The sequence below is a fragment of the Myotis myotis genome, unplaced genomic scaffold (genome assembly GCF_014108235.1).
Source record: "Myotis myotis isolate mMyoMyo1 unplaced genomic scaffold, mMyoMyo1.p scaffold_m19_p_52, whole genome shotgun sequence".
Classification (NCBI taxonomy): Eukaryota; Metazoa; Chordata; class Mammalia; order Chiroptera; family Vespertilionidae; genus Myotis; species Myotis myotis.
Window position 1 is genome coordinate 526,256 of NW_023416360.1, and position 19,598 is coordinate 545,853.

A 19,598-nucleotide genomic window follows, 5' to 3' on the forward strand; every position below is an offset into this window, starting at 1 on the left:
TCAAGAAGTTTAGTATATATTTAAAAAAGCAACAACTCCCAGCTAGTGTGGCTCAGTGGTTGAGCATCAACCAAGGAACCAAGCAGTCACAGGTTCGTTTCCTGGTCAGGGCACATGCCCGGGTTGTGGGGGGCATACAGGAGGCAGGTGATAGATTATGTTTCTCACTGATGTTTCCATCTCTTTATCCCTCTCCCTTCCTCTCTCTAAAAAGCTAATTAAAATATATATATAGAGAGAGAGAGAGAGAGAGAGAGAGTGAGGTTTAGTAAAACTGTGGTCTTCACTGAAGAAGAAAGGGGAGATAATCCATATTGCCACTGATGTGGTAATGAATTCTAGTAATTTGGAAGCTGAAAAGTCAAGGGGTACTTATTGTTCATAGGGAAAGAGGACTATCACTCGACAAGTTGTGGTTGAGAACACAGCAGCTCTGATATGTAACCTGTGGCATGTTATTTAAACTTCTAAGCTCCAGTTTGCTTATCCAATGTATAGCAAAGATATTGTTTGCCTCATAATTTACTGCAAAGATTAACCCTTTTCGGTCCAATGTCGAGGCTGACTCGACAGACCAGGAGCTAGGAGCAGGTCCAACATCGAGGCTGAGGTCGACGCCGCAAACCGGTTCAACATTCAATCCCGTCAATTAATTTGGACCAGACTGTTTGATTTCCAAAAATAAAGTTAGGCCGCAAAGGGTTAAATTGAATAGAACCTTTCTATTTAGAATATCTACCAATGCAATCTTCCCTCTGTTAGTGGTTATTATTAAGGAATCTGATAGCAGATATTGAGAAAAAGCAACTATTAGGGCATAGCATAGTTCAGTCACTTGCATCTAATTTGTTTGGAAGTTACACAGAGGTAACTAGCATGAGATGAAAAGTGAAAATGAGGAGCTGCATAATTCCAGTGTCCTGGTTCACCTTTGGAAAATTACATTGACATTTTATAGTTTTAGTGGGAAGTAAAGAAATGTTACTCATTCACCAGAGATTTTTGGCATTACTTTGTAAACAAATAGCAAACAAGTTTTGCTTTATAGTTTACACATTTGCCTCATTCGTATCTTCCAGTCACACTGGGAGGTAGGGAATGTAAGGGCTGCACTGGTAAGTGGTCCAGGGGAGACCAGGATCTAAGCCCTTTCACTCCAGGTCTAAAATTCCTTGTTCTCTTAGGGCTCTCCAGGCAGCTCAGGGGACACCTGGTCTTCAGGTGCGTTTGGCGGCTCAGGATCGTAGCCTGGTGGAGCCCCGCACCAGGGCTGTGCACATGCGTGCTGAGCGGTGACTGAGCTCAGAAGCCCAGCGTGACTTCCCATCGAGGGCTTCGTAGGGAGACTGTGGCTCTTAAGAAAGTATTGGGGAACCTGGAAAGTTGATAAGCCTTCATGGCATTGGATGGTAAAGACCAATTTTGTGGTCAGTTTTCAGTTACTCTTCCAAAAAGTTGATTAGCTGGGGTTGATTGCTCATAGTGTATAAAGGTAAACAGATGGTACCCTCGGAAGTGTCAGCCTTAAAATATGCTCTTGTGAATTTATTTTTGTTTAAGGCATTAACTTTTATTTGCGTGATTTTAAAATATTACCAGGAATCAGATTCCGAATTTCAGAAACAACTTGTCTTAATAAAGAATTAAAAGTAGGCTGGGGCCTGGCAGCATGGCTCAAAAAAATAAAATAAAATTCCTTGTTCTGTTTTCTCTGTATCTCTTCGTGATTAACACATCTACTTTTCTTGGTATTAAATAATTAGAAAAGGCACATTCTGAAATGTATTTTTGCATTGTGATGTAATTGGGTAATAATTCTTTACTCTATAGGTATGTCTGTTTTAAATAACACAAAATGGAAAGGTGGAACACTACAAATTCAATTAGCAAAAGAAAGTTTTTTGCACAGGTAAGATTTGTTCTATGTGAATTTAAACAGTATTCTTTATTTTGTAAATGGTTCTGTATATTCACTTAATTGATTTGAAACTATTGAGTAATTATTTTTATTACTAGAGGCCCGGTACACAGATTTGTGCACTGGTGGGGTCCTTCGGCCTGGCCTGCAGGGATCAGGCCAAAACTGGCTGTCAGACATCCCCCGAGGGGTCCCAGATTGCGAGAGGGCGGTTCTTGGGTGATGCACCCCAGAATCGGGCTCCCTCCTCTCTGGTTCCAGGTGCATAACCCAAGAACCACAGCTGCCAAGTCACCACAGCTCGGCAGCTCCTGCATTGAGCATCCTGGTGGTCATTGCACATGACAGCTACCATCAGTCAGCCATTCGCTTAGGCTTTTATTTCTATAGACTAGAGGCCCGATTCAAGAAAGTCATGCAAGGATCTCAGCCCTCGCAGCCCCAGCTTCACCCAGAAGGTCATCCCGTTGTTCCGCTGTTCAGCCTTTTGGTCAATGTGCATATTACACTATTATTATTAAGGATGGTATTAGCAAATTCACTCAACTGTTTCTCCTCACAACCCCAACTCCACCAGTAAAGATAATGCAATGCATTTACATGTGCATATTTTAAGCTATAAAAATATATGCCTACGTTATCTTTTTAATACAACCTTCTGCGGTGATGTAGATCTTCCCAATTTTCTGTAACTTCTGTTTAGTACTATTTCAGCAAATAGCTTACGCACAGTGGAATTGGCTATACCTCACTGATGGACATTCAGACCCTGCATGGATGGCTCCTGCATAATGCAAGGCTTCGACTGGGGCTTGTGTTGCTGGAGTTATATATGTTTAAAATTTGAATAGACATGACTAAGTTGCCTATGTTATTTTTGACTATTAATGCTAGTGTCATACAAAGATAAAGATAATGGGAAATTCCTGTGTGAGAGGCATAAGATTAATTTGGTAAGTGATTAAGTACAAGGCATTGTAACAGCTATTTGAGTATTTTATGATTCTGAAGGTATTCTCAGGGAGGAAAGATTGTGTAAGTTTGGGAACTTTCAAAAGAGAAAACATTTTAGGAATGTACAGATAGAGCAACCAGTGTTATTGATAAGCTTGTTCTTGATCAGGGAAAAATAGGTCTAAGGCAGGTGGCAAGCAGGAGGCATGTTTTAAGGGAGTGGTCTGATGAGACAGGTGAGAATTTGATTTTGTTCTTCAGTTGGGAACAGGGTAGTGGTGAGACTTATTCAACAGCACTGTAGTGCCTACTATGTGTAGGAACTGGTGCCCAGTCCCCAGCAGGGCGAGCACTCGGTGCCCGCTGCCTGAAGTGCCTGCAGATGTGCCTCAGGAACATAAATCTGACAGTTGCTCTGGAAGGTGGGACGTTAGGAAACAGGCCAGAGGCAGAGGGTCCAGCGATGAGTGGTTAGCACAGTAGTTCAGGCCTAAATAAGGTGGGGCGTTTGAATTGGCATTCTCTTCATTATGAGGATAGGAATAATCACGACTTGGCAGACTGGGCTCTGAAAGACCCATCTTCCTCATGAGAAAGATGGGATTGAGAAGGGACAAAATGCAAAAGTGCTTAAGTTGAAAGGGAAAATTGAGAGACTAAATGATCACTATAAAGTTAAACAGCATTATATTATTTTTAAAAAATAAAAACAGAAGCTCCATTAATAGCATGGTTGATTTACTTATATTTTCTCTCTTTGATTCAGATTGGCCCGAGAGAGAGAAGAAGCACAAGCAAAGAACGAAAAATCAGTACTAGGCAACACCAACTTGTTAGAAAAGATGGGAATGGTGGATTTCCATATGAAAGCTGTGCCAGGGACAGAAGTACCAGGGCACAAAGTGAGTCTTTTCTGGTAGCCTGACTAGCCCAAGAACCTAATCCTCGGACCACCTGACTGGGTATCATGTCTAAAGCAGTTGCTTTTTAACGTACTAGTAGATAGTACTTTGAACATAGTACTTTATGGTTTTCAAAGTGCTTATACAACTCTTGGGCAAGCACGTTTATCCTCCATTTTATAGAGACAAAAATCGAAACAAGTGGAGACAGTTCTCCACTATCCATATATGGTATTGTGTGCTCACCACCCGAAGTCTAATCTCCATCTATCACCATATATTTGACCCCCTTTACCCTCTTCATCCTCCCCCACTCTTCTTCCCCCCTGATAACCTATGAGTTTGTTTGTTGCTTTACTTTTATGCCCTGTATATGAATGAAATCACACAGTTCTTGATATATCCATGTTGTCCCAAATGGCAGTATTTCATTCATTCTTTTGGCTGAACAGTATTCCATTATATGTATATACAACATCTTTATCTAGTCATCCATCGAAGGATACTTAGATTATTTCCATGTCTTGGCAACCATGAATAATACTGCAGTGAACATATGGGTGCATACTTATTTATAAACAAGTTTTCCATTTTTTCCAGAAGGTACCCTGAAGAGAGATTGTAGGCTCATAAGATAGCTCTATTTGTAATGTGTTTTTTTTGTTTGTTTGTTTTTTGTTTTGTTTTTTAAATATATTTTATTGATATTTTACAGAGAGGAAGGGAGAGAGATAGAGAGTTAGAAACATCGATCAGCTGCCTCCTGCACATCTCCCACTGGGGATATGCCCGCAACCCAGGTACATGCCCTTGACCGGAATCGAACCTGGGACCCTTCAGTCCGCAGGCCGACGCTCTATCCACTGAGCCAAACCGGTTTCGGCTATTTGTAATGTTTTGAGGAACTGCGATACTGTTTTTTATAGTGGCTGTACCAGCTTATATTCCTACCAACAGTAAATGTAGGTTACTTTTTCTCCACAACTTCTCCAACGCTTGTTATTATTTGTTTGTTGATAATAGTCATTCTAACAGGTGTGGAGTTGTACTTCATTGTAGCTTTGATTTGTATTTCCCTAATAGCTGGTGAAGGTGAGCATCTTTTCATCTGTTGGCCATTTGTATGCCTTAAGAACAGTGCCTGTTTACATCCTCTGCCCATTTTTTAATTGGATTGTTTGTTTTTTGTTGAGTTGTATGAGTTCATTTATGTTTCAATATGAAAACATATTTATAAACAAGTTTTCCATTTTTCTATATATTGTTTGCAAATATTTTTCATCATTCTGTTGGTTGCCTTTTGTTGATGATTTTTTCTGCTGTTGCAGAAGTGTTTTAGTTTGATATAGTCCCATTCATTCCTTTCTGCTTTTCCCTTGCCTTTGGGGTCAAATTCTGAGACCAAGATCCATAAGTTTAGTATCTATGGTTTTTTTGTTTTTGAGGGTTTTTTTAATGTAATTTATTTTTTCAGGTCTTATATTTAGGTCTTTGATCCATTTTGAGGGAGTGTTTGTGTATGGGGACAAACAGCAATCTAGTTTCATTCATTTGCATATGACATTCCAGTTTTCCCAGCACCATTTATTCAAGAGACTTTCTTTTCTCCTTGTGTGTTTTTGGCTATTTTTTCAAAAACTATTTACCCATAAATATGTGGGTTAATTTCTGGGTTCTCAATTCTATTCCATTAGCTTGTGTGTCTGGGTTTTGCCAATACCATATTGTTTTGATTATTGCAGCTTCACAGTATAATTTGAAGTCCGTGAGAATGATACATCCAGCTTTGTTATTTTTTCTCAGAATTGCTTTGGCTATTCCCAGTTTTTTGTGGTTCCATAAATATTTGATGATTTTTATTTTTTGAGAGTATGTTTATGAAAGCTGGGAACAGTGAAACAAGGCAGAGTTTAGGATAGAAGAAGCAGCAGGAGAGAGCCTAGGTGGGGCAGCTGTGGCTTCCTAGAAATGTTATAAGAAAAATGAACCAGGGCAGGGCTGCCTTAGCTCACTGGGAAGTTGGAGAAGAGGGGGCCTTAGATACAAGTTCCAGAGGTTAGCTTTGGAAGACCTGCCACTGCCCATTGCTCCCCTGATGGCAAGTCTTGTGGAGTCCCTTGGAGTTTAAGAGATGCCTGTGGGGGAAGAAGAGACAGAAGGGAGAACACACCTTGATGATTTTTTTGTTCTATTTGAAAAATGCCTTTGGGATATTGATGGGGATTACATTAAATTTGTATAATGCTTTATAGGGCTAGTTCAAATATTTATTTGTGTCTTTAATTTCTTTCACCAGTGTTTTATAGTTTTCAGTGAATAGTTTCTTCATTCCTTTTGTTGAGTTTATTCCTAAGTGTTTTATTCTATCTTTTTGTAAATTCATATGGAATTGTTTTGTTTTTTCTCATATTTTTGTTTTTTGTTTTTCATTTATTTTAATGAATAGAGGCCCAGTGCACAAAATTCGTGCCTGGGGGGGCAGGGGGGCCCTCAGCCTGGCCTACACCCTCTCCAATCCGGGACCCCTCAGGGGATGTCAGACATTCCTCTTACAGTCCAGGACTGCTGGCTCCTAACTGCTCGCCTGCTTGCCTGCCAGCCTGATCGCCCCCAACTGCCCTCCCCTGCAGGCCTGGTCGGCCCCTGCCGGCCATCTTGTGACGGCCATCTTATGACGACATCGTGAGGGCATGACGCCACCTAGGCTTTTATTATATAGTATGTTTCATTGTTAGTATATAGGAACAGAGTGGATTTTCATATCCTGCAACTTTACTGTATTAATAACAGTTTTTAATAGTCTTTTGGTGGAGTTTTTAGAGTTATCTATATATGTAATATTGACAAAGCGATCCAATTGCTCTGGCTTGGATTCTCAGTCGTATGTTGAATAAGAGAGTGGTCACCTTGTCTTATTCTTTTTTTTGTTTGTTTTTTTAATTGATTTCAGAGAGGAAAAGGAGAGGGAGAGAGAGATAATCACTGGTTACCTGCCTCCTGCACATCCCCCTGCTGGGGATTGAGCCTGCAACCTGGGCATGTGCCCTTGACTGGAATCAAACCTGGGACCCTTCAGTCTGCAGGCCAACGCTCTGTCCACTGAGCCGAATCGGCTAGGGCTTATTCTTGATCGTACATGAAAAGCTTTCAGTTTTTCACTCTTCAGTATGATATTAGCTGAGGGTTTTGGCCTTTATTGAGTTACTTTCCTTCTATAGTGTATTACTCATAGATGGATGTTGTATCTTGTCAAATGCTTTTTTTGCATCTATTGGTATGATCATATGATTTTTTTATCCTTCATTTTGTTAAGGTGGTGAGTACATTGATCTATTTGTGTATGTTGAACCATCCTTGTGCCCCTGCAATGAATCCCACTTGATTGTGATATCTTTTTATTGTATTGTTGTATTCTATCTTGTTGTTTTCTGGTATCTTGTTTAGGACTTTTGCATCTGTATTCATCAGAGATATTAGTTGTAGTTTTCTTTTCTTGTGTTATCCATGGTTTTGGTATCAGGGTTATGATGGTCACAGAAAATGTGTTAGGAAGTATTGCCTCTTCCTCAGTTTTTGGAAGAGTTTGAGAAGGATAGGTATTAAATATTTGAATGTTTGGTAGAATTCACTAATGAAGACATCTGGTCCTGGATTCTTTATTTTTTGGGAGGTTTTCAATTTCCTTTCTATTGATCTCGGCATTTAGATTTTTCCAATCGATCTTGATCAGTCTAGGATGGTTATATATATTTCTAAGAACTTGTTTATTTCTTCTAAGTTATCAAATTTGGTGACATAACTTATAATTCATTGTATTTCTTTGTGTCCATTATAACTTATCCACTTTCATTTCTGATTTTGTTTGAGTGTTCTCTGTTTTTATTTTAGTGCATCTGGCAAGAGTTTTGTCAACTTTATCTTTTCTAACAACCAGCTCTTGTATTAATTTTTTCTGGTTTTTGGATGTTGTTATTGTTCTCTACTTTATTTAATTCTGCTCCAATTTTATTATTTCCTTTCTTCTGATGACCTTTTTTTTCTAGATCTTTAAGGAAAAATGTTAGGTAATTTATCTGAGATTTTTCTTGTATATTGAAGTGGGCATAATGCTATAAAGTTGATTTGTTGAGGCTGGTTTGTGCCCCATCATATGGACTATCCTTGAGAATGTTACATGTGCACTGGAGAAGAATGTGTAATCTGGTATTTAATGTGACAGGTCTATAAATATCAATCATGTCCATTTGATCTAATGTGTCATTTAAGGCTAATATTTCATTACTGATTTTCTATTTGGATGATCTATGCATTGCTGCCAATGGGTATTTATGTTCTCTACTATACTTGTATTTTTGTCAGTTTCTCCCTTTATGTCTGTTAATAATTGCCAAATATATATTTTTCTAATATATTTATTGATTTCAGAGAGAAAGGGAGAGGGAGAGAGAGAAACATCAGTAATGAGAATCATAGATCGGTTGCTCCCGCACACACCACACTAGGGATTGAGCCCACATCCCAGGCATGTGCCCTGACCGTAAATCAAACCATGACCTTCTGGTTCATAGGTCAACGCTCAACCATTGAGCCATGCTGGCCTGGCGATTGCTGTATACATCTTTTTTAAACATATTTTATTGATTTTTTTACAGAGAGGAAGGGAGAGGGATAGAGAGTTAGAAACATCGATGAGACAGAAACATCAATCAGCTGCCTCCTGCACACTCCCTACTGGGGATGTGCCCACAACCAAGGTACATGCCCTTGACCGGAATCGAACCTGGGACCCTTGAGTCTGCAGGCTGACGCTCTCTCCACTGAGCCAAACTTGTCAGGGCGCTGTATATATTTTGATGCTCCTAGGTTGGATGCATATATGTTGGTAAGTGTTATGTCTTCTTTTTTTTTTTTTTTTTTTTTAAATATATTTTATTGATTTTTTACAGAGAGAAAGGGAGAGAGATAGAGAGTTAGAAACATCGATGAGAGAGAAACATCGATCAGCTGCCTCCTGCACATCTCCTACTGGGGAGGTGCCCGCAACCCAGGTACATGCCCTTGACCGGAATCAAACCTGGGACCTTTTTTTAACTATGGCTGCATAGCTTTTCTCTGGATGCCCCTTGCTTGGAGATGCCGCTTTCACTCTTTCACTATGTTTGTCTGCTGAAGGCAGCAAATAGTTGGGTTTTGTTTTTTAATCTATCTAGTTCCTCTCTGTCTGTATTTTATTGGTGAGTTCAGTCCTGAATACATTTAGGATGATTATTAATATATGAGGATTTCCTATAGCCTTTTAGTTTTTTTGGTAGCTCTGTGTCTTCACTATTGCTTTTTCCTTTGTGTTTCTGTCTGTTATTTTAGTTTGTTGGTATTCTATAATATTTTTCCTTTGGTTGTGTGTGTGTGTCAGTTCTAGATTTTTGTTTTATGGGTACCATTAGGTTTATGCAAAAAAAGTCATTTTTAGTTTTGTTTTTTTCTTGTGATTGCACCTTATCTTCATTCACCTGTACAAGTTCGGTCCTTCCCCCCTCCCACTGTGTGTTCATTTCCAATTGCAGGAGCTATTTGACTTGCTTACTTACTTTATTTTTAATCCTCACACAAGGATATGTTTTGATTGATTTTTCAGCTGGAACACTCTAACAAGCTAGATATCTTATTCTTAATAGTGATGTCTCTTTTTACATTTTTTGAATATTTTATTCCGCTCTCTCCTAGCTTATAGTGTTCCCGCTGAAAAATATGATGCTAATCTAATGGGCTTTATTTCATAGGTTACTGTCTTCTTTACCCTGACAACCTTGAGGATTTTTTCTTTTTCATTAATTTTTGACAGTTTTTTTTTAATATTGATTTGAGAGAGAGAAAGAAAGAAACATTGATATGAGAACGAAACATCAATTGGTTGTCTCCCGTACATACCCCAACCGCATCAAAGCCGCAACCTGGGTATGTGCCCTGACTTGGAATCAAACCCACCACTTTTCGGAGCATACTGGACGACACGGCACACCGGCCAAGGCAATTTTTGACAGCTTTAATATAATATGCCTTTCAGAAGCATTTTTTGGGTTGATATAAGTAGGTGTTATATCTAGGTGTAAGCTTCTTAGATCAAGTGTCCAGCTCTTTCCTTATGTGTGAAAACGTCTCATCAACATATTGTTTGAATAAGCTCTCTGTTACCTTCTCCCCTTCTCTCTCTCTCTCTCTTTTTTTTTTTTTTAATTGATTTCAGAGAGGAAGGGACAGAGAGAGAGAAATTAAAACATCGATGATGTGAGAGAATCATTGATTAACTTCCTCCTGCATGTCCTGCATTGGGGATCGAGCCTGCAATCTGGGCATGTGCCCTGACCAGGAATCGAACTGTAACCTCCTGGTTCATAGGTCAATGCTCAACCACTGAGCCACACTGGCCAGGCAAAACCATTATTCTTTTTTTTTCTTTTTTTATTTATTTATTTATTTTAAATATATTTTATTGATTTTTTACAGAGAGGAAGGGAGAGAGATAGAGAGTTAGAAACACCAATGAGAGAGAAACATCAATCACCTGCCTCCTGCACACCCCTACTGGGGATGTGCCCACAACCAAGGTACATGCCCTTGACCGGAATCGAACCTGGGACCCTTCAGTCCACAGGCTGACGCTCTATCCACCGAACCAAACCGGCTAAAGCCAAACCCATTATTCTTATATTGCTCTAGTAGAATCAGATAGTTTTCATGAAGTCTTTAATCTTTCTACTCTCAGTTCTCTGTTCTTCCACCTGAGACATTTCTAAATTTCTGTCTTCAGTTTTACTAATTCTTTCTACCGTCTAGTCTGCTCTCTTTCCTATGTTTGCTAGTTCATTCTTCATCTCTCCTATTGATTTCTTCAAATCCAAAATGTCTGTTTGGTTCTTGTTTAAAGTTTCCATTTTTTTTATAAAGAACTCCTTTTATTCATTGATTCTATTCCTAAGCTAGTTGCATTGTTTTTTTGAATTTGCTTATATCTGAGTGAATACTTCTAGAGCTGTTTTCTTGAATTTTCTGTCCTTTTTATCACTTCCATGTCTCTAAGTTTATTTTCTGGGTATTTTTTATTTTCTTTCTGAACTCCTTTGTTACATTGGTTATTTATTGTGCTTGATGCATTATTTCTCTCTGTCTGGGCATTTATGAGAATTAAACCTCTTTTCTGTTAAGTGTTTGACTCTACTGTTTAGCACATCAATTTTCAACTTTTTTCATCCCATGTCACACATAAACTAATTATTAAACTTCTGTGGCACACCAAAATATATACATATTTTGCCAGTCTCACCAAAAAGTAGGCATAATTAAGATTGATTTACAAAAAAATAATAATAATTGTAATTACCTACAGTTTTTGCTCCAAAGTGACTTTTTTTTTTTTTAAATATATTTTATTGATTTTTTACAGAGAGGAAGGGGGAGAGATAGAGAGTTAGAAACATCGATGAGAGAGAAACATTGATCAGCTGCCTCCTGCACATCTCCTACTGGGGATGTGCCCGCAACCCAGGTACATGCCCTTGACCGGAATCGAACCTGGGACCTTTCAGTCTGCAAGCTGACGCTCTATCCACTGAGCCAAACCGGTTTCGGCCCAAAGTGACTTTTTTAAAAATCTGGTGTCTGTACTTCTATATATAAGGGTTTCTGGTACCAAGAATTAACCAATCAGATGTTACTTTATTATACAATACTAGAGGCCCGTTGCATGAAGATTCATGCAATAGTCCTTCCTTCCCCTAGCTGCCGGCACCGGTTTTCCTACGGCACCCAGGATCCAGGCCTTTGGTCCGGCCACAGCAGCGAGGCTTGGCTTCTCCACTCTGGCTGCAGCGGAGAAGCCAAGCCTTTCAGTCTTCAGTCGTCTTCAGTCTTCAGTTTTCACTCTGCGCCTGCATATGCAAATTAAATGCCATATTTGTTGGGTTAATTTGCATACTCGTCCTGATTGGCTGGTGGGCGTAGCAGAGTGACACCATTTGCATGTTTCTCTTTTATTAGTGTAGATGGCCAACAAAATGCAACTCTATTATATGGTCTGATTATATTATATTTATGGTTTAAGACAAGGCATTTTACACTGGACAGCTGCTGTTGTGTTGGCTGTTGTCATTTTTATATTTGACAGTGTAGGGAAAAAAGGTCAGTGCCCCTGACTAAAATAGTCAGGCATTGCATGTTTTAAGTTCTTACAGCACACCAGTTGAAACTCATTGGCTTAGCATACAGTGGGGCCTTGACTTACGAGTTTAATTCGTTCTGTGACGGAGCTCGTAACTCAAATTACTCGTATGTCAAATCAACAGTGAACGAGTGAGATATGTGATGCTGGGCTGATGTTGTGGCGTTCACCGTGACGTTTGCTGCACCAACTAGCAGTGGGGTATCTGAAGCTGGCTCGTAACCCGAATTTTAGCTCACGACTCAAAGCAAAAAATCGGCCGAGAGACAGCTGGTATCTCCAAAAACTCGTTAGTCGGGACACTCGTAAGTCAAGGCCCCACTGTATTGATAAGTAGAGGTCTTTCTTTTATTTTCCCGTAGGTGGCGCTGAAGCACTAGGTTTTGATTTTTGTCTTACCTGTACTACTGGGGCTTCCTCGATCTCTGGGTTAGTGTCTCCTCATTCATGGAAATTGTCCCATATCCTCCAAGGAGGTGGGCATCCTTTTAATGACCCGGGGCTCAGTCTCAGCGGGTACCAGCCATCCAGGGCCATTGCTGCCTCTGTCCCTTCATTATATCCATGGGAGGTGTCACCCCGACCCTTCGCGGCTGTCCTGTCCATTGTGTTGCAGTGAGCAGCAGACTGCATCAGCCGCTCTTGTTTCTGTCCTTCGCCCCTCTTCCCTCTTTGCCTACTCACTCTGCTATGCCCACCTTTAGATGTCTCAGTGCGTGCATCCCTGGAAGCTATTTGTGTGTTGAACAGGGAATCCTGTTTTGAATTATGGCTGTCCAACTTCTTGTAACTTCAAGGGGAAGACCTCTCATGTTGCCTCTCATGTTGTGTAGCATCCTACATGCCCCAGTTGTCCTTCTTTTGCCTTTCTCTCTTCACATACTTTTTTTTTTTTTTTTTTTTTTTTTTTTTTTTTTGCGAACTCATTTCATTATCAGAAAACTAAACCCAGCAGTAATCATGGCAGACCGTGAATTTAAATTTTTTTTTTAAGTTATATTTGTGGCCTTAGTTGGGTGGCTCAGTTGGTGGAGTGTCATACCATACATCAAAAGATTACAGGTTTGCCTGACCGGTTTGGCTCAGAGGATAGAGCATCAGCCTGCGAACTGAAGGGTCCCGGGTTCGATTCCGGTCAAGGGCATGTGCCTTGGTTGCGGGCACATCCCCAGTGGGGAGTGTGCAGGAGGCAGCTGATCGATGTTTCTCTCTCATCGATGTTTCTAACTCTCTATCCCTCTCCTTTCCTCTCTGTAAAAAATCAATAAAATATATTTAAAAAAAAAAAAAAAAAGATTACAGGTTTGATTCCTAGTCAGGGCGCATACCGGAGACAACTGATCCATGTTTCTCTCTCCCTCTTTCTCGTTCTTTTCCTTTCTCCCTCCCCTTCTCTCTAAAATCATTAAACATATCTTCATGTGAGGATTTTTTAAAAGTTATATTTGTGAAATGTGGTTAATCTTTTTCATTTGTGACATATATAATAAATACATGTTTTTTTATTTTTTCAGAATTGGGTTGTAAGTAAATTTGGAAGAGTCTTACCTGTTCTTCATCTAAAGAATCAACATAAACGTAAAATATCCTTTGCAATTGGGTTTCCAGAGTAATTATTATTTAGCACAGTTTTGGCTAATTACCAAAGCTTACTTCCTATCTTTAGAATTTCACTACCTCTGTCAGGAAATCTTTAGATGTTTAACAGTTTTATGTTCTCAACTTCCAGGCAAGGTAAGACCTTACTACCTGCATGAATGGAATAATTAAGATAATAATTAGAGAATATAATGAGGTTTTATATGAGTAAGTGATACAAATGATGATTGTCAAAGAAGCTTTTCACTTATTAATTTATATGCCTTTCTCTCACTTGACGTGGATTCAGAGCCTTTGCTGAAAGATCTAAAGTGGGGCAATGGACATAGGGCCATTGTCAAAGAAGGCTTTAGAGGAAGTGCAGGAGGTTTCACATTCCTGGAAATGTGATGGGAAGGAGGAGTTCAGGAAAGAGGAAAATAGTAGATTGAAATATGTAGATAAACATGAGAATGGTGGGTGGAGAAGTAGTGTGGCGCCCAGAATGCGCAAATTCAGATACGCCTGTTCCTTTGAGGAAATGAGGTCAGATTGTTAAGACTTGGAATTTCTAGTGTTAAGAACTTCTGGGCAGAGGTGCACTTGTGTATCTTTACCTGTTCTAATGCGAGTCTTTCATTCAGAGGGGATGTCGTGCATCCAGTGTGTTTAAAATGTGCTGAGGGAGCTGGGAACTAACAGATTGCCCAGAGGTGACTGATAGGAAACCGCCACCTCCCTGAGCTTAGAGCAGCAGAAAGGCATGTCCTCGTTGCTGGAGCCTTCCCTTCCAGAGCACTAAACCCAGAGAAATGGTGGGTCCTTCTTCCTCTTTCCCTTCTTGCTTCCTACCAGTGGTAGCCACTAACAGCAAAGAGGAAGATTCTGAAGAGAAGTGTGAAGCTGAGAGACCATGGACACTTTATGGACGGCCTCACATACTTGATATGTGTTCATTAGTTACTATCGGAACAAAAAAGCTTTTCAGGGGTGATAACTCAAAGCAGCTTATTTATTGCCTGTTCATATGTGTTAGGAAATTGGCAAATGCCAAGTGTCATCACAGCATGTTGACATTAACTAGAATCCTTCTTGATGATGTTAGCCACAAAACACATCCTGGTAAAGAGTTATTATCTTTCTAATAAAGACCTACAAAATGCCCTGCAGAGAAAAGAGATGTAAATGGAGGTTATTGAGCTGAGAGAGTCAAAGCTCGGATAGCTAGAATCAGAGAGAGTGCTGAGAAGGCAGGAAAGCCAAAGGAATTTGAGACCCGAGGACATGTGATGTCTAGCTGTGCCCCTCTGGGTACTCCTCTGTTCTCTGCTTTATAGCATCAGCTCCGTAGATGGGTTTCTCGGATTTACAGAAAACAGTCTTTGGTACTCTTTATCTAGAATCTAATTTGAGTGACTTTGCTGTGGTGTCTACATACAAGTATATATTCTGCTGATTAATATTGATGGTGCTTTTGATAATTCTGGATAGAACTCTCAATTCCAGAGAACCTGAGGTAGCCTAGTGAAATTCTCATTTTGTTGGATAGGAAACTGAGGGTAAGATTAAACAGTATTGTGCAGTGAAGGCGGAGGATGGGGCAGGAGTGGGTGGAAGGGATCAAAGGGTGGGGGAGAAATGGGGGACATCTGTAATATCCTCAACAATAAAAATAAATTTTTAAAAAAGACTAAACATTATTCCTTTTGCTTCACCAGATTGACAGGTTTTCTTAAAACCTAGTGCCTTTGTTTTTGTTCCTTGACTTATGGAAACATAAAGTATGATCCATCAAAATACTGCCACAACTTAAAAAAAATAGGGGAGGATTTTACAAATGCCATTCCTGTATCCAATCTCACTTGGGAATTGGAAGGAGGGAATGATCCTATGAGTAAGAAACGGCAAGGAAAATTTTCTGACTTTTTCAGCCCTCCCAAGAAGATAATAAAAGTGCAGAAGGATCAGAGTTCCACTTTGTCTCTGACTTTGAGACCAAGACCCGGGAGGGTAATAATGGAGAATCCACACTTACCACAGCAACAAACCACACAAGAAATACCTAATGATCCTGTTACTCTTAAATCACCCCAATTACCTGATTCTGATAGTCAGAAACTTAAAAGTGTGTTTCTTCAGACTTCTGGCTTGGAAAACACTGGGAACAAAAATAGCATCTCTGAGGATGATATCGATTCTGAAGATGAATTAAGACTAATGATCGCAAGAGAGGAAAACTTAGAGAGAACTACATGGTCCTCAATAAATGAATATGATTCCTTTGAAATTGTAAGGGATGATTTCAAATCAGATGTTCACAAACTTTGTTCTTTAACAGGTTTAGGCAACAAAAATGTCTCTTGTTTTGATAGTGAAGATAATGTGGGAAGAGATTACGACAATGATTCAGGAGATACAGATGACACTGCAATGAAAAAAAATGTTGGTAAGGTTAAAAAGAGTACAGGATTTCCACAAATGGAACAGTCTGTATACAAGAAAAGTTCTTTGAAAAATAGAAAAAAGTGTGAGCTTTCTGATCATTGTACTAAAGTACAAAAAAGCAAAACCAATGTGGAGCTAGCCTTAAGTCATAGAGTAAAGCAGCTTAGCTTTAAGTCCTTGTCCAACTCCAGTAGCAGTGAAGATGCTGATTCTCTGTCAGAATCAGCCGAGTCTGAGGAAGGGAAGTATAACGCCATGATGAAAAACTGTCTCCACGTGACTCTCTCTTTAGCTGATTTGGGACATTTGGCTGCCAGTGACCTGAAGGCTCCAAAGGAAGATTCTGAGAGTGGTGGCTGGGAAACCACCTCCAAGTGTGACAGAGCCTCGAAGAGCCATGGGACTTCTGGTGGCCTCCACAGAAGTCGACAATGTATTTATCCTGAAGAGATTGTGGCTTCCCTTTTAGAAGGAGAAGAGAATACCCCTGGAAAACAGAAACCAAAGGAAAACAACTTAAAGCTAAAATTCCAGGCATTCAAGGGAGTAGGCTGTCTCTATGGAAAGCAGCCAGTGAAAAAGTCCTTGAAAGAGAATGTTGCCTCTAGCAATATTAATAAAAATGAGCATTCCTTGAAGCTTGAGGATCCCACTAGCATGTCCTTGGAAAAGGGCTTGCCATATTCAAACGGCTCGTCAAGCAAACTGACTCCTTTCCAAGGTGCAAAGAAAGCAGATGACCCAAACTATATCCAACCTCAAAAGAGACAGTTTACTTTTAAGACCCAGAATCACAAAGTGCAGTCCCCTAGCAGTTCAGAAAAGGGAAGTAGAAATCCTATTTCTAGTTTGTTGCCATTGAAAGACAAGAAGCCTCTAAGGCTTGGTGCAGAAACCTCCCTGAGAGGCTTTGATGAAGACTGTTGCCACGGGACCACAAAGACAGGAGAGGACTCTGAAAAGAGGCCTGATCTAACCAGCCACATGGTTCCTGAGAATTCCCCAGAGTTCTCCAGGATGAACACTCAGGGAAGCAAAACTGACTTCCCATTTTCTCTTAATAGTTCATCCAATGTTTTTGCTAAGGATAAGCATGCTGAAGATAATCAGAAGCGTTTGTCAGCCTTAGAGGCAAGGCAGAAAGCAAAAGAAGTGCAAAAGAAGCTGGTTCATAATGCCCTGGCCAATTTGGTGAGTCTGTGGTTTAACAAGAACTCTAAAATTGCATCCTTTTCTTCCCATGAAGGTAGACGTGCCCCTTTAGAGGTCAGTATCTTGGCACACACCAGTTTCATTTTCTTTGTCCTTGAGTTGGAAGCCTTTATCACCATGAATATTTAGTATATTCCAACGAAAGTGAGATTAATCTATTTATAAAAACCCCTTTTAATTTGTTTTTATCAATTTTTTTTCATAGTTTCCTGTAGGAATTAGAACTGGTATAGTTAAGTAATATATCCTAATATGTCCGAGTTTACATATAAGTCACCTCCCAAGTGATTTATGTCTTGCCACGATTTACTGTAATGAACCTTTATTCATTCTTCCAACATCTGTTAAGTACCTATGAAGTTCTAGGCCTTTACTGTAAGTACTAGATTTATAGAATGAGGTCAAGAAACATGGTTCCTGCCTCAGGTATTGGCTCTTAGTGTGGTATGCAGAAGGTGACATTTGAGTTCCAAGGTCCAGAGAGAGTATGCCCATGTGCCCTGGCAGCACCGGGGGGCACCAAGTGGGTTAGGGGGATGGGAATAGGGGGTTTCCTCAGCCTAAACTGAGGCTAGTGAGAACAGTATACACCGATTGGGCAGAGGTAAGAGGGTGGGAAGGGAGAGGAAAGGCATTTCATGAAGAGGCAGCAATTTATACAAAAGGGAATGTGTGTGACTGAAATGTTTGAAGTATGAGGTGGCAAGAAATAAGACTAGAGAGGTAAATAGGGACAGTGAAGAGTCTACAGGGCTTGGACTTTATTTTTTCTTTTTTTTTTTTTAAATTGATTTAAGAGAGGAAGGGAGAGAGAGGTAGAAACATGAATGATGAGAAACATTGATCGGCTGCCTCCTGCACACCCCACACTGGGGATCAATCCTGCAACCCGAGCATGTGCCCTGACCGGGAATCGAACCATGACTTCCTGGTTCATAGGTCGACACTCAACCACTGAGACAAGCCAGCCGGGCTGGACTTTATTCTTAAGGCTGTGAAAAGACTGAATAACTTTAAACAAAGGAATGAAGATTGATTGTGTCTATATTGGAACAGGAATTGGCAAACTATAGCTCATAGGCCATGCAGCCCACAGCCTATCTTGGTACAGCCTCCAAGCTATGAATGGTTTTTACATTTTTAAAGCATTTTTTCAAAAAGAATACAAGACAGACCACAGATCCTTTGTGCCCCTTTACAGAAATAGTTTGCCAAGCTCAGTTTGGAGAAAGTTATTCAGGCCATGATCAAGAAATCAAATGAGGCAAATCTGGAACCTGGGACAGCCTTTGGGAAGGTCATGAGCCAGAACCAAGGCAGTAACCATGGGAGTAGATTGAAAAGATACCGCGAAGGCCTAATTGATGGGACTTTGATCAGCTGGATATGCAAAGGAAGAGAAGTCATAAGTGTCCATCTTGGGAAAATAATTCGATGATAGCATTCACTGGATAAGAAAAGGGTGGGAAGTAGACTTGGCAGGGAATGGAGGGTTGTCTCACATAATGCCTTTGATGACCACTCTAGGATGGTCCTCCAGAGGACAAGCCAACACACATCATCTTTGGTTCTGACAGTGAAATTGAAACAGAGGAGACGTCCATTCGGGAGCAGAGCCAGCTGGTAGAGAAACCAGTAAAAGTAAGAGTTCAGGGTGTCTTTGTGGGCACTGCTCTCTTTCTGCAGATCCATTTGCAGACCAAGACCTGCACACAACTGCCAGGCTCAACGTAAAATCCTCTGGAGCCACAGGGAAAGCCAGGGCTCCCTAGTCACCACACACAGACTCCAGGGACCGTGGCGATTTTCTCCCACGTGAACATCTCCACATTACCTGCATCAATATCAGTGAAATCCCACAGAAATTATTCCCACGTTTATAACAACTGCCGTCCTTCCCCGCCCACACCCCCATTCGGGCTGCATTGGGAGCCTCTGCTTGGCCTGAAAGGCCACGTAGGTATCACTGAGTCAGGAGTGTCTATCCTAACCATCACCACCTTTCCTGGGAGAGCCATCTGGGTTGTGGGTTCTTAAATGTGAGGGGAGGTTGCATAATGAAGGAAACACTGACTGCCTTCGCTTTGAATACACGTTTCTGCCTTCACCTGTCACAGGAGGTCCTGAGCCGAGCATCCGGAACGCTGTTTGGCAGCAGCAGTGAGGAGGAGTCGGACCCTGAAGAGGACAGGAATAGGTTCAGAATCAAGCCTCAGTTCGAGGGTAGAGCTGGACAGAAGGTTAGTAAAGAATGAAAATGCTACAACTTGCAACATGTTCTTATTTTTTTGACATAGTCCTTAAATCTAGGCAAATGGAGGAAGACTTTGACCCACACTCCAGTTTTTAACTTTGTTTTGGGAGTAAATCCCCC

The 19,598-nt window shown here is 40.5% G+C and overlaps 1 protein-coding gene across 9 annotated transcripts in view; it reads left to right on the plus strand.

Annotated features, from left to right (window-relative positions):
* Nucleotides 1-19,598, plus strand: part of NOL8 (nucleolar protein 8) — a 49,072-nt gene that overhangs the window by 2,704 nt on the left and 26,770 nt on the right. For all 9 annotated transcript variants that reach the window (XR_004967988.1, XR_004967985.1, XR_004967986.1 and 6 more), the window contains exons 4-9: nucleotides 1,831-1,909; nucleotides 3,639-3,774; nucleotides 13,504-13,572; nucleotides 15,344-17,203; nucleotides 18,752-18,865; nucleotides 19,342-19,464. Coding sequence is in view for 5 of the 9 variants with exons in the window: in XM_036311200.1 (XP_036167093.1) it covers nucleotides 1,831-1,909; nucleotides 3,639-3,774; nucleotides 13,504-13,572; nucleotides 15,344-17,203; nucleotides 18,752-18,865; nucleotides 19,342-19,464 (2,381 nt within the window). In the remaining 4 variants the exon portion in view is untranslated. The remainder of the gene's footprint in view (nucleotides 1-1,830; nucleotides 1,910-3,638; nucleotides 3,775-13,503; nucleotides 13,573-15,343; nucleotides 17,204-18,751; nucleotides 18,866-19,341; nucleotides 19,465-19,598) is intronic.